The following is a 13,000-nucleotide window of genomic DNA, read 5'->3' on the forward strand; positions in this document are numbered from 1 at the left end:
TCTCCCATTTTGTTGGTTGCCTTTTAGTTTTGCTGAATAATTTTTTTTAAGTGGCTTCCAGAACACACAGTATTCTGCACAGGATTCTGACAACATAGTAAATGGGATTATTATTTCTCAGATGTATGTATTCTGCATCTTAGTTGTAAACAAGATAGGGGCTTTGTAGCTCTGAAACTTACTAACCATCTATAAAAAAGCAATGTAATATTAATACTGATTTCTTATGTGGGTCATTTTATTTGATCCTAAAGACCCTATGTAGTAGCTAGAATGAGCATATATCATAAATGCACAGTTACCACTAAAGACCTAATAAAAAATCTCTCACTTTTGTAAAGTGTCCTGTAGTGTACAAAGTCCTTATGCATAGGACTCACTTGATCCTTATAATAGCCCTAGAAGGTGGGCAGAAGTAGAGAGGAGTACCAAGTATCTTGGTGAGAGGAATGGGTATATGGATAAATATGAGCTCCCAAAAGAAGTTGGGTTAATCACCTATCAACTGTCCCCTCTCTTCCAGCACAACATGCCTTTCTGGAGAATCACAAACCATGGAGACCTAGTGTCCCTCCACCAGGCTTTGGAGCTTGATTTTCTCTAAGAACTGGAATGAAGACCCTTCCCCATGAGCTCCTTTTCACTCCTGAAGGGAGCTGGAGACTGAAACTGTCTGGGAACTCTCTCTGTCTCTGTCTCTGTCTCTGTCTCTGTGTGTGCGTGTCTCTCTCTCTTTCTCCACGGAACACTGGTGAGAACACAGTCAGAACCAACAGCTGCAAGGGATGAAGCTTATTTTTGCTCAGAGCGAGCTGCAGCCCCGTGTTCATCCTCGTGTAGAGGCAGGAGACAGTTGGATTGAGAGAACAATAGACTCACCGCAGCTACAGTGCTTTTAATTCTTCTGGTTTTTGTTTTGTTTTATTTTGTTTCAAAAAATGAAGAAAAGAAAAGGAAATTCTTGGGGCAGAGTTGCACTCTTAGTTCATGACCGGTTTGAGAACTGCTCTGAACTTGCAGTTAACAGGATAAATGTGGCAGACTTTTGTGATACCATCTCTTGGCAGTCTTTGTAATCTCCTTAGCTGTAGAACATATTCCCAGGGAATGTACACGTTATTTTTATAGTTAAGGGTCTGGTCTCTGAAGCAGGTTTTCCCTCCTTTCTTTTTCTAGCAAGAAAGGGGTGTGTAAAGTTTCCTTGGAAAATAGCGATTGAAATATCTAAAATACCTCTCTGTGACAGTAGCACCTCTTTAGCTGCTCCAGTGGTCTGCTCTCTAGGGTGGTTTCCTTCCTGTTCTTCCATCTCCTAGTTTGCTGAACTGTGGGGCACTGGACACTGATTAACTTTAGACTTTGGTGTTTCCCATCCTAGAAGCCTTAGTCGCTTTTCCATTCCCTGTCCCCCTTTAACCAAATGGCACAACCCTAGAAGTTCCCCCTCTTAAGACAGTAAATTCTAAGCCTTCAGCTTGCCTCTATCCAAAGGCTGTGTCCCAGTGGGCTTACCTCCAAACTGGAGGAAAAGGACTAAGGCTTCGTATGAATTTCTGCTGCTTTGGCTCTTGAAACAAGAAGATTCCATCTTTTCCTCCTGCAGAGAAGCACCCTTCCCCAACAGATGCTCACCCCTGCAGCCTTCTCTTCCTTCTTAGTCATCAGTACTAGATTCTTGCCCCTTTCCTGCCTTCTGTACCTCACATCCACCTCCATGCAGCTCTGGCCAATCCTTCGGCTTTGGACCCAAGAAGTTAAATCAAGTCTAAGAATAGACTCCTAACTACATTTGACTTCCTTTGAAGCCCTTAAGCCAAGAAAGGTATTCTGGGCATATATTTACCCAGATCTCTGCCTGCTTCTCAAATCCCATTATAAAATGGGAAACCAGAAGGCCAGAAAGACTTTCCTGATTTAAATGAGGGTGTTGGAACCCTATTCTATGCCTGAACATTTACTCCTGGGCCAAATGGAGGAACATCTCTCACCCTGACCTCTGGGAAGATCGGTGGGTGCCGGGCAACTAATCCCAGCCTTACAGCCCAGCTGTGTTTGTGGATGCTTCATCCCTCCAAGACCAACCAGGGCATCTGCTCAGGCATGATCAACTCCCTAGAGCTGAGGAAGTTCAGCCTCTCCCAGGCTGCATGGAGAGAGGTAATCATCTAAGCACCTCAGGTATGCAGTCTGGGTCCTCAGTAGGAGGCATCCCTTGACCAACCCCAGCTATAATTGCCTGCCCTCCAAGATACTGCATATCCATTTCCAGAGATGTTGCAGCATAAAGAGGCCAGACTCCTTCCAATGCCAGGCCACCCAAATAGCAGCAGAGAAAGGCTGATATACACATTCCTTCAGAACTGATTGAGAAAGTGCTTCATTACTCACAATTTTAGGGGAACAGTTTTGGGGGAGGAGTTGAAGTCAGTGCTCATGACTCAGCTGCCTCTTTGGCCTTGTCTCCATTGGCAGGTGGGGGAAGAGACGGGGCATGTACTCTGAGGCCAACTTTCCATGGTCTATGTTCAGCATAGCTGTCCAGATGCTGCTCTGCCTTGCTTGATAATTGATCCTAGAAATCTCCATGATGGGTCTTTCTTCCAGGGCCCAAGCTCTCCCCATACTGGCAGTATAACTGTTGGTTTCTTGCACTGGACATAGGCCATCTGGTTGGCACTATACTTCAGGCTCGTGAGGCTGTGGATGTGGGTACCCCCATCATGCACATAGGTCCACACGCAAACACTTCCCTCTCCCTGCCCTTTGGGAGAAGCTCTTTATCCCTGTAATATGACTTGGACCCCTCTTTCAATGGCATTTCCTCCTCCCCGCCGTGACTGCCCAGCTTCAGTCTTTGCAAAAGGAACTTGAAATTGGCTAAAAGAGGTGAGGAAGCTCTATTGAGCAGAACAACCTCTGCATTTTTCTGGTTATTGCTGCCCTCCTTATAAGGCAGACAGAAGGTGGGAGCTCCCTGATTCCTCTTTGCCAAAGTGAGTTGTCCAGAGAATGCAGTGTTCTTCTTTTACCCTGTGTTTTCTTCCTCCCCAGCACAAAGATCTGGAAAAGAAAGTAAGTGGGTAGCACCAAGAGCTCTTGGAAGCTGAGGGCCAAAGGATACAGTGGGTCATTTCTTCAAGAGGGAAGCCTCTTTATGTGAAAGTGTCCCCAGGAAATTAGCCACGTGATGAGCCTGTCCCCCAGCTGGGCACTGTGGGTTCTATAAGATGGGTCTGCACATTTCACGGTGAGGACTGTCTCTAGTACGGGATTTGAAGTTGTCAGATGTGTCCTGGGTTTAAGAGGTGGCTTGACTTTCGAATGTAAAACTGACTGTGCCTTAGCATCACTCTGTCCCAATGCCCCTGGGGCGGCTGCTGGTGTCCAGGAGAATAGATGCCTGTTCCAGATTTAGATGCCTATTTGGGCTTTTATTTGGTTTGGGGTGTTCCTGTCTTCTGCAAGTTGGGGGTGGGGGGCAAAGCTAGTGTCCCAGGAGACTTGTGCCACAGCTTGTTCGCAGTTTACACAAACTCACCTTTAAAGCTCCAGGTAGAACCTGATTGGCAAACTCTAGCTGCAGCATGTGGAGCACCAAGATGTTCACTGCTTTGAATGGGTGTCAGTGCCACTGAACCATGGGGGAGAGGAGTATAGAGGCAGAGCCGCATTCTTCCCCTTCCTGGTCTAAGCCAACGGTGGTGAGTTTGGGTCTTCCTCTCCTAACTCCTGTAGAAGGGGGGCAGTTAGGGGCCTTCTTGAGGAGGCTTCTACTTCTTACCACTAAATTGGTTTCCGTTTTCATCCAAAAGTTGGAACTCTCCAGATGTTCGCACTTACAAAGAAGCCAAATCTGAATTCTGGGATTCTAAAATATCTTAAACTATGAGGGAAAATCTAGTTCTGTCCCATCCCTGATTAGCAGGCCCTCTGTCCCTTCCTCTCTGAGTCAGCTCCAACAAGCAAGGCTCCTTGGCTAGTTCCTGATGCACTGACAGGAGCCATCTCATTAAGGATAACTTCTATTCAAAACATGACCCTCTGGACTTCTGATGCCTCATTTAGCAGGAGAAGGCATTGAGTGGATTGGATATATTTATGTGACTGCGGGCATTCGTGGCTGTGTAGAGTCCTTGACCATAATGTTATATGTAATGGGAACTATCTTATAAACTTGAAAGAATAAAGTTTTTATTTTCTATACAGTTTGCTCCTGTGTCTTTTCTGAGTAGGATCAGCCCAGTTGCCCAGCAAAGTAGGCTCTAAATAGGGCTTCATTAGAAGAAAATCTGAAGAGCTCATTAGAATGATGGCACCCTTTCAATAATTCAGTCATTAATTTCATCAAAAAAGTAAAAAAAAAAAAAAAAAGCAAAAAAACAAAAAAATTTTTGGTATAAATAAATGTACATGGGGGAAATAACAAATATTTTAAAATAACTTGCAATGGAAAGTTTATTTCTTAATTGTTTCTAAAATCTATTGCTTTTTAAAGTTTAGTACTGGAATGATCAGAGCTTTCATTTGCTGTCAAATGTGCTAAAACTTAAAGAGAAATCAATACCTTGCTGTGATGAGCTGAAAATGCAAAAGCAATAAAACTGACAAACTGGTACCAAACCTTGCTTGATTTGGCCTGATTTCATGTCACATCAACAATTTTTTCTCATTTCATTTCTTCAGATTCGAGTCTGACTGTCCCTCACTGGTTTGGAAAACAGTTGAGAATCTATTTGCCTTTTATTCCAGTGAAGGAGGCCAGAATTTGGGTGTAGCTTCCAAGTACCACACATGTCAGACTGTAAGATGTATTTTCCCACATCAATTCCCCCTTAGAAAAGGGCATTGCCTTGGGGCCCTGGGTGGCTCAGTCGGTTAAGCGTCCAACTGGATTTCAGCTTAGGTCATGATCTCACAGTCATGAGATCAGGCCCCGAGTTGAGCTCTGCATTGGGTGTGGAGCCTACTTGGGATTCTCTCTCTCTGCCCCTCACATGGGCTCTCTGTCTCTACCAAAAAAAAAAAAAAATCGTAATAGGAATCTTGAAATTTCTAATTGTAAAATAATGTCACTGTCATCTTTTTAAAACTGTAAACTATAGGGGCGCCTGGGTGGCTCAGTCGGTTAAGCGTCCGACATCAGCTCAGGTCATGATCTCGCGGTCTGTGGGTTCGAGCCCCGCATCGGGCTCTGTGCTGACCGCTCAGGGCCTGGAGCCTGTTTCAGATTCTATGTCTCCCTCTTCCTCTGACCCTCCCCTGTTCATGCTCTCTCTCTGTCTCAAAAATAAATAAATGTTAAAAAAAAAACAAAAAACTGTAAACTATATACAAATGAAGAAATGACTGCTTCATTCCATTTAGGTAGTACACTATGTTGTTTCAATTTAATTACATATTACCATCATTTGATAATTTCATTCAGTGATTATAGATTTAGCCAAAATGGTAAAAACACACTTTTTGGATTTTTCTCAGGGGAAAGTGGGGAATTGCCTAAACACTGTCTTCTCTTTGAGTATATATGGCCTCTCCCCTGAACCCAATCTCCATGTATGACAGGAAGAAGCATGGAAAAGTAAATACAATATTTGTGTTAGTGAAACCATTAGGAAATGTCGGAGACTAGTTTGGGCGTTAAGCCCACCCACTGCGGTCTCAACCCTTGATATTCCCAGTGAGTTGAAAAAAATCACAATGATTTTACTTATGGATGTGTTTCTGTGTATTTAAATGTAGTCAAAAGAATGGTCATTTTTCTGAGGCTGTTAATATCCTATCCTGAGACGAAAATATTGGTTGGTAGTTTTTACTGCCTTCTGTTAAAATTAAGTTGGTAGCCATGTCGGCCATTTTACGGACCCGTGAAATTCAAATCTGGGAATCGCTGGGCGGATTGATCCTAGAGATCCTTTCAGCCTTACCTTTCTGTGTATGTCAGGAAGCAGGGCCTCCCCGCGCCCTCCCCCCGCCCCAACCATCCTCTCTGGCATCCTTGGCTCTAGGCCAGTGTAGCCGCACAAGCCTCCCCCACCAGTCGCTGCTGATTTGGTCTCTGGGATACGGTGCACCTGTGTGGTTCTGACCCTCATCTCCTTCAGGGCTGAATCCATTTCTCAGGGACGCATCCCCTGGCCATTATATAAAATTCTAACTCCCACCCACAGCATGCATTCACCTCTCCCTGTGCCCTTTCCTCCTCTTACACTCTCTCATACAGTTTTATTTATCCTGTTTATTGTGTCTGCACGAAAATGAATAATAGAACTGAGACGATCCTGGGTCCCCTCAAGAGGATGACTGCACCTTTTCTTCTCTCCAGTGCCCTTTTCCTTCTCCTTGTTTCCCCAAACCCCAAACCTTCCAGAGCAACTAAAGTTGCACTTCCCTGGCATCACTGACCACCCACATCCCCTAAGCTGCCTCTTTACTGACCTCCCTGAGCCCCCAGCAAAAAGACCTTTCTTCACCCAGGCTCTGGTACTCACTTCCTGATACTAAAGGCGTTTGTGGCTACTCCTGCCAGCCTAGCAGCACAGCAGGTTAACAGCACACATTAGCGTCGCTCCAGATCTGGGTTCTGGAGCCCACCTGGCGACCATCCACCCGCAGTGGCTTACCATCTCCGAAACTTGGAAAACAAGCTTGAGAAGTCCAGCCTGTGCCAGCTGTCTCCTCTGGTCCCAGGACCTTTATCGATTTTAAGGGGTGAACTTCATGTCCCTGGCCCTTCTTTCCAGGTGGCTTTGAACTCTAGATTTAGTTCAGTGACATGACCAGGTTGGAGGGTTCCATGAGGTTTTAATAATACTGTAATAATACTGTTAATAATACTGAACAAAAACAACACACACGTGTCCACTTGCAGAGACACATATGCGCACACACCTCTTCCTCTCCACATCAACTCTGAGGTAGAAAGTGTACTGCCTAAAGTATAAGAAACACTCTGGGCTGAGCCATGGCCCAGACCACAGATTCAGAAGCACTTGGTTGAAAGGTGGCCCCTAGAGAGCAGGACCAGAGTCTGGGCCAGCCGCACAGAGGCCTTGGGGAGGTTGACAGGGGCTACTAGTTGGACATCCCCGGCTTCCACCGTGAGAGCCTACTCAGGAGTAGCTGGAGAGGGTAAGAGATGAAGCTCGGGCGGCAGCTGATCCTGCTCAGGTCCCAAGGATAGAATGTTCCCGGCACAGAAATTGCTCCCAGTAAACATTTGTTGAATGAACTGGATGACGGGTGGGGCAGGGAGGAAGAATTCTGGAGAACACATCCTGCAGGTCCTGGACCTTCTAGCCCAGGAAAGGAAAACCAAGGGGTAGGACAGCACCTCTACCAATTTTAGAGGCGGCCAGGGAGGTGAAAATGCCAGCACTAGGACCTTTGGGGCACCAGCTATACTGGTTGGCAGGGGAAGGGGGGTGGGGGGGGTCTCTTCTTTCCTCCCAAAGTGCCTTGTACATAACTAGGGCCCTTGAGCCTCCAGGGCCCGGCCTTTCTCATCTCGTTCTCGTCCTTGAAATCAGGCCTCTGCCTTATTCAGCTCTGGTCTCCAGTGCCCGGCACATCAGGCATTAAGTGCTTCTTGAGTGAATCAAGAGTGAATCGGTTCCACCAACTGATGCCATCTGTTCTGTCCCCTGCTGGGTCTGACCCTGCCTCAAAGGACCCCGTTCACCTCTCCCTTCTGTGGCAAAGCAGCCTCATCCCTAACCCTGGGGAAAAAGTTCTGAGCCAACTGGGCCATGCGCCTGTTCTGAGGCAGCTGACGCCACTCGAGGGAGCCGAGGCCTCGGGTCCCATCCACGCGGTCAGGCTCCCAGCGGCAGCTAGGGTGCAGCCAGCGGTAGTAGACAAGCCGCAGAGCCAGGCCCAGGAGGACGCAGACGCCGCCCACAGGCAGCAACGTCTGCAGTGGGATCCCACTGGGCAGCCAGGCGATGTGAGTCAGCCAGGTGACCGCCATGAGAACACTGTCACTCAGGAGAAACACCAGGTGGATGGCGGCGCGGCCTCGGGTACGGCCCTCGGCCACGTTGAACCAGGAGAAATAAAGAATGGTGGCCACGGTTGCCCGGTACAGCCACTCGGAGCAGGAATCTGGCATGAAGTCCGTGCCCTGAAGCCAGACCCAGAAGAGCAGCACCAGCCACAGGCCCAAGAAGTGCAGGGCCACATAGTGGGGGAAGAGAGCTGAGAAGAGGGCCACGACGAAGACTCGGGGCCACAGCAGCAGCAGGTTCCACAGGAAGTAGACCACAGAGGAGCCCGGCCCCAGGGGCGGCTTGGAGGGGAGGCAGGTGCGCAAGGCCCGGTGGTAGTCAAGCAGAGCCCACGAGATACCCACGAAGGATGTGCAGATGCCGACCCCTACAGAGAGCAAGTGGAAACAGGTGAGCCCTGTGGGCAGCCTGCCTGGCACTCCCTAGAGGTCACAGCCCCCCAGAGTTGGGTGAGGCAGCCCCTGATAGCTGAAGGGAAACTACACCTGGAAAACATCCGTTCAGGCAACCAAACACCGAGCTGGGGTTCAAATATGGAGTCTGCCCTGCACCACAAAGCTTTACTTTTCAGGTGCTACCATGGTGATATTCTTCACGGATGAAGGGGGTGTGACTTAACCCTCATCTGCACCCTGTCACCCAGCATCCGGGACCCCGGGCCCTGGCCACACCCTGAGCATCTTCTGGGGCCCTGTAACCCCTTCCTTTCCCGGAAGAGCCCAAGGCTTTCTTGGGACTGAAAATCAGCAATCCCAGTTCCCCTTCTGTGGTCTCAGAAATGGAAGCAGGAAATCCCAGGGTTTCCTGGGTGAAGCCGCACTCCGGGCCAGGAGGGATGTCTCTGCCACACAGATAGGATGTCTCAGCTCAGGCTGGGCCTTCGTCTTGCTTGATTTCTCGACACTCCAAGGTTAGGGTGGAGATTCTATCCCACCTCCTGGTCGCCCACCCTGGACTAGAAGCGCTGGACCGTCTCTAGAATGCTTCCTCCCCTGCCCTTTCCCACGGTGGTCAGTCAACAGGTGTTTACTGGGAACCTGTTATGGACTAGGAAGCCCACCCCCACCCTGGGAGCAGATCTGTGGCCCATGTCCCTTCCTAACTACCTGGCTGATATCCTTCCAGTTTGCCCAGCACACCGCATTCTCTGACCTGGACAAGCTTAGCCCACAATGTTAGGTAGACCAGGAGCACGTGCCCTGTGAGTTCCAGCCTGAATGGCCCCTGAGGACACTTATCCGGACCCCACTCCACCCCACCCCGCTCTGCAGGTGACCTGTAACATCTCAGCCACTTCCGTCTGGAGTCTTAGCACACGGTAATTATCAATCTCCTTGTCTCCAAGCTCCTTGAGGGGACGAAACATTCTGCTCCGCTGGGACCCCTGGAGCCCAGTACCTGGCACATAACAGCAGCTAAATAAATGTTCACTAAATAAAGTTAGGAAAAGCTGTCTCTTCCCTCACTCCCTGCCTCCCATGCACATACAGTGTAGACTGGCTCCATGTAGCCCTGATCCTAGACACCCACATCCCTCAAACGGACAAAAATACGTGCCCAGTGGATGCTATGTGCCCCGGGCAGATTGCTTCACCTTTCTGCACCTCTTCCCTCTCATGTAAAATGGAGAGAAACGTAGCACAACCTGTAGGGCTGCTGTGCGTGGGAGTAATGCCGACAATACAGCACTTCACACGGGGGCCCGGCTGATAGCTGGCCCTCGATCGTCATGGCCGCTGTTACTGTCATTCATCCTGACTCAGAAGGCTAAAGGGTTGAACGCAGACCTGCCGGGCTAAAGGGTATTCTCCTGTTTTCTAAGCAGCTTTTATAAAAGAGTGAAAACACTCCTGACATTTGTCGGAAGCTTTCCCAAGCCATGAAAAGGGGGGCTGGCCACTGGCCCCATCACTCACACTGGTAGGACTCGGCCCCGCCGCTCTGCAACACAATGGCCAGCACCAGCGTGAGCTGTGGAGTCGTCTCCAAGAAGGTCTCAAAGAGCCGCAGCATGCTGATGTCCAGAGTCAGGAAGTCGGCATAAGCCAGGTCAAAGTCAGAGGGCGCCTCCTGCTGCCACACCAGCAGCCCCTGCTGCAGCCCCTGCACGCACCTAGGCAGCACATACGGATGCCCCAAGGGGCCAGGTTAGTGTCCTGTGATGTTCCACCTTCCCTCCCCCGCTGGGTAGATGCGGACGGGCTCCGATCCTAGTCTGTCACTTACATGCCGTGGGGCCTTGGGCGCCAGTGACTTAACCTCACTGAACTTGTTTCCCATCGTAAAGTGGGGATCAATACAACTACCGCCGCTCCAGCTGGCCTGCACGTCCCAAGGTCATCACAAACCTTGTCCCATGTACTCCTTACAACATCCCCATTTGACAGATAGGGAAACAGGACCAAAGCGCTAATAAATGGTGGAAACGGGATTTGAACCCAAAGCTGTCGGAATTTCAAAGGCATACTATGAAATTGCCTCAGGTGATAGTTCTCAAATGTTAGCAAGTATAAGAATTTCTTAGGATCCTGTGGGGAAGGGGGAGCCACTGAGAGCTTCTGAGCCCGGGCAAGATAGGTCAGACTGTGCTATGGAAAGATCACCCTGGCTGTGGAGATGTGGGAGGGATGGAGGGGTTAGAATGGAAGCACAGATCCATTTAAGAGGACTGCCCAGAGTGATGGGCATGGAGTCCAAGGCAGAGTTAAAAGCGAGCCCAGAGGCTGGAGAGAGAGGCATGGGTGACCCATTGGCATGAGGGAGGTAGTGGAAGGTGCCCCGAGATCTCCCCCACCCAGAACTGATCTCGGTTGCCCACTGGGAGGTGAGCCCATTCACTCACTGTGAATCCATTCATCAGACATTTACCGTCACTTTCCCTGGACAGACTTGACAATACACTAAGGGAGCAGGGGGGCAGGCCCAGGTTGGGGCTCTCCCTCAGCAGGAGCCTCTGCCTCTGGTCCCCAAGGCCCCCGCCTCAGTCTAGCCACAGACAGGTAGAGACCCCATTTTCAAAACCAAAGTTCAGTATAGTCCGTCTGCCTCGTGCTCAGCAGAAACAGAAGGGAAGACACATGATACAGTTATGGATTCAGGGCTCATTGAGGCCCACTGGGATGGGGTAGCTGCACCCCTTCATGCCCGGCTGGCATGTAACTGATGCCTGTGCAGTCCCTCAGGCAAAACTCCAAGATTCCAAGCTCCTCTTGTCCACCCCTGGAGACTCAACGCAGCTTCGTCAAAGCAAGATGTGGAGAGCATCTGTGAAATGGATTCGAGAGCAGATCCCGCCTCCAGCCACCCCATCCCTACCCAGATCACATCACGTCCTGACTTCATCACACGGCTCTGATCCCTTGGTTTCGGTTTCCTCATCTCGAGGGGGCCCTGCCAGTGCTGAAAAGGAGTACAATCCACACAGATTTGCTGGGCCCCAGCCGGTGCCCGGCCCTGGCTGGCTCAAGGGGCATGGATGAGTCAGACCCCATCTCTGCCCTCTTGCTGGCGCTGGGGGTGAGGGGGTGGGGCAGGGAGAACAAAAGTGGGAAAGAAGGGCTGCGAGAACGGGCTCTGCTCTGGGAGGTCCCGGCTGCCGAAGCTCCCCAGGGACCCAAGTAATCAAGCTGGCTGACATTTGTCGAATGCTTACTCTGCATCAAAGCAACTTACAGGTCTTAGTTCGTTTAATCCCTCCCAAACTGAGGCAGGCACTATAACCATCCCCACTGGAACAAAGAGTAAACTGGGACCCAGAGGGCTCAAGTGACTCGCCCAAGGCCCCACCCACAGCCAAAAGGAACACCTGGGTCTGCCATTACCCTAGATTCTGCCAAGACCCCGGCACCATGCTAGTCACGTTCCCACTCTTGCCTTCGCTCCTCACAATAGCCCCCCCGCCCCCGCCCCTGCCAGAGATGTCTCTAGATTACTGCCGCCTTTTAACACAGGAGGAAACCGAGGCTCAGAGAACGGCAGGAATGAGGCCACAGATGGTAAATTAGCTAGGACTGGATCCCAGAGAAGTCAGGCTCCAAATCGTGTGCCTCCTTTTCTTCTCTGGGCTTCAGTTTCTTCCCCTGACGGCTGTCAGCGGGTGTTCTCTTTCTTTAGGGGCGGGGAGCTCACCTGTAGGCAGAGGTGCCCACAAGGGCTTGGCTTCCCCCCCACCTGGGTCCCCATCCTCTCCTTCCCAGCCCCTCCCCGGTGTCCGTGCTCTCCCCTGTGCCACTAGCCCAGCTGCAGGTGCCGCTGGGCTCCGTTCCTCTTCCCTCCCCCCGAGGGCGGGGCGCTCACCTGTACAGGTAGCCCAGCTGCAAGAGATGCAGCAGTGCCAGGCAGCGGCCTGGGGGCTGGGACGCGTGCAAGCCGACGGGGTCGGCGCGCAACCAGACCCAGCTGAAGAGCTGCAGCGCCACAGACGCGAGGCCCAGCAGCGCCAGCACCAGCGCGGCCCACAGGTAGCGGCCGCTGAGCACATACTGGCCGGCGGCCCAGAGGTCGGCGCCCAGGTCGACCAGGAAGGCGGCGGTGCCCAAAAAGCCCAGGACCAGGTCCCAAAGGAGCGCGGCGCGGGGCAACCAGGGCATGACCCGCCAGCCTCTCCCCCTCTGGGCTCAGACCCGCCCTCTGAGCCCGGGGTCGCCGCGGCAGGAAGGAGGCGGGCGCAGCTCCGGGGGCCGCCCAGGGCCCGGGCCTTCTGGGCGGGACTTCCCCGTCCCGCCCTGTCCGGGGAGGAGCAAGGCCCCGGGACCCCGCGGCTGGGGCGTCCGCCGACCCCACCTGTTTCCGTCTGCGCCCTAGACGGACGTCCGCGGCTGCGTTCCCGCAACCGGCGTAGGGGTACCCGCACCCAGCCCCGCTGGGCCCCGAGGACCGCTAGGACCGGGCCAGGCACACTGCCCTTACTTAGCTCAGCAAACTTCTAATTGCCTCGTTTTGCAGTTGAGGCGAAAGGAGGCCCGAGATGACAAAAATGGCCGGGAGAGTAGCGCCCG

At 51.3% G+C, this 13,000-nt stretch overlaps 2 protein-coding genes across 3 annotated transcripts in view; one reads left to right on the top strand and one right to left on the bottom strand.

Annotated features, from left to right (window-relative positions):
- Positions 1-4,203, top strand: part of EYA3 (EYA transcriptional coactivator and phosphatase 3) — a 95,989-nt gene extending 91,786 nt beyond the window's left edge. For both annotated transcript variants that reach the window (XM_060624731.3, XM_060624732.3), the window contains one exon: positions 524-4,203. In XM_060624731.3, coding sequence (XP_060480714.1) covers positions 524-604 — 81 coding nt within the window. In that variant the 3' untranslated portion in view covers positions 605-4,203. The remainder of the gene's footprint in view (positions 1-523) is intronic.
- Positions 4,204-4,713: 510 nt separating this feature from the next.
- On the bottom strand, positions 4,714-12,930 carry XKR8 (XK related 8). Its single transcript, XM_060624749.3, has 3 exons — positions 12,300-12,930; positions 9,920-10,116; positions 4,714-8,370 (listed from the first exon to the last, which is right to left on the bottom strand). The coding sequence occupies exons 1-3, from the start codon at positions 12,590-12,592 to the stop codon at positions 7,661-7,663; spliced, it is 1,200 nt and encodes a 399-aa protein (XP_060480732.1). The 5' UTR covers positions 12,593-12,930; the 3' UTR covers positions 4,714-7,660.
- Between the last annotated feature and the right edge of the window lie 70 nt (positions 12,931-13,000).

The sequence above is a fragment of the Panthera onca genome, chromosome C1 (genome assembly GCF_046562875.1).
Source record: "Panthera onca isolate mPanOnc1 chromosome C1, mPanOnc1 haplotype 2, whole genome shotgun sequence".
Lineage (NCBI taxonomy): Eukaryota > Metazoa > Chordata > Mammalia > Carnivora > Felidae > Panthera > Panthera onca.

Excerpts from the sequence above, each read along its gene's own strand:
- XKR8 (XM_060624749.3), bottom strand. The coding sequence starts at position 12,592 with ATGCCCTGGTTGCCCCGCGCCGCGCTCCTTTGGGACCTGGTCCTGGGC. Across the intron at positions 10,117-12,299 it reads CAGCTGGGCTACCTGTACAG|GTGCGTGCAGGGGCTGCAGC; the intron begins GTGAGCGCCCCG and ends TGTGCTGCCTAG. Across the intron at positions 8,371-9,919 it reads CGGGGCCGAGTCCTACCAGT|GGGTCGGCATCTGCACATCC; the intron begins GTGAGTGATGGG and ends TGCTCTCTGTAG.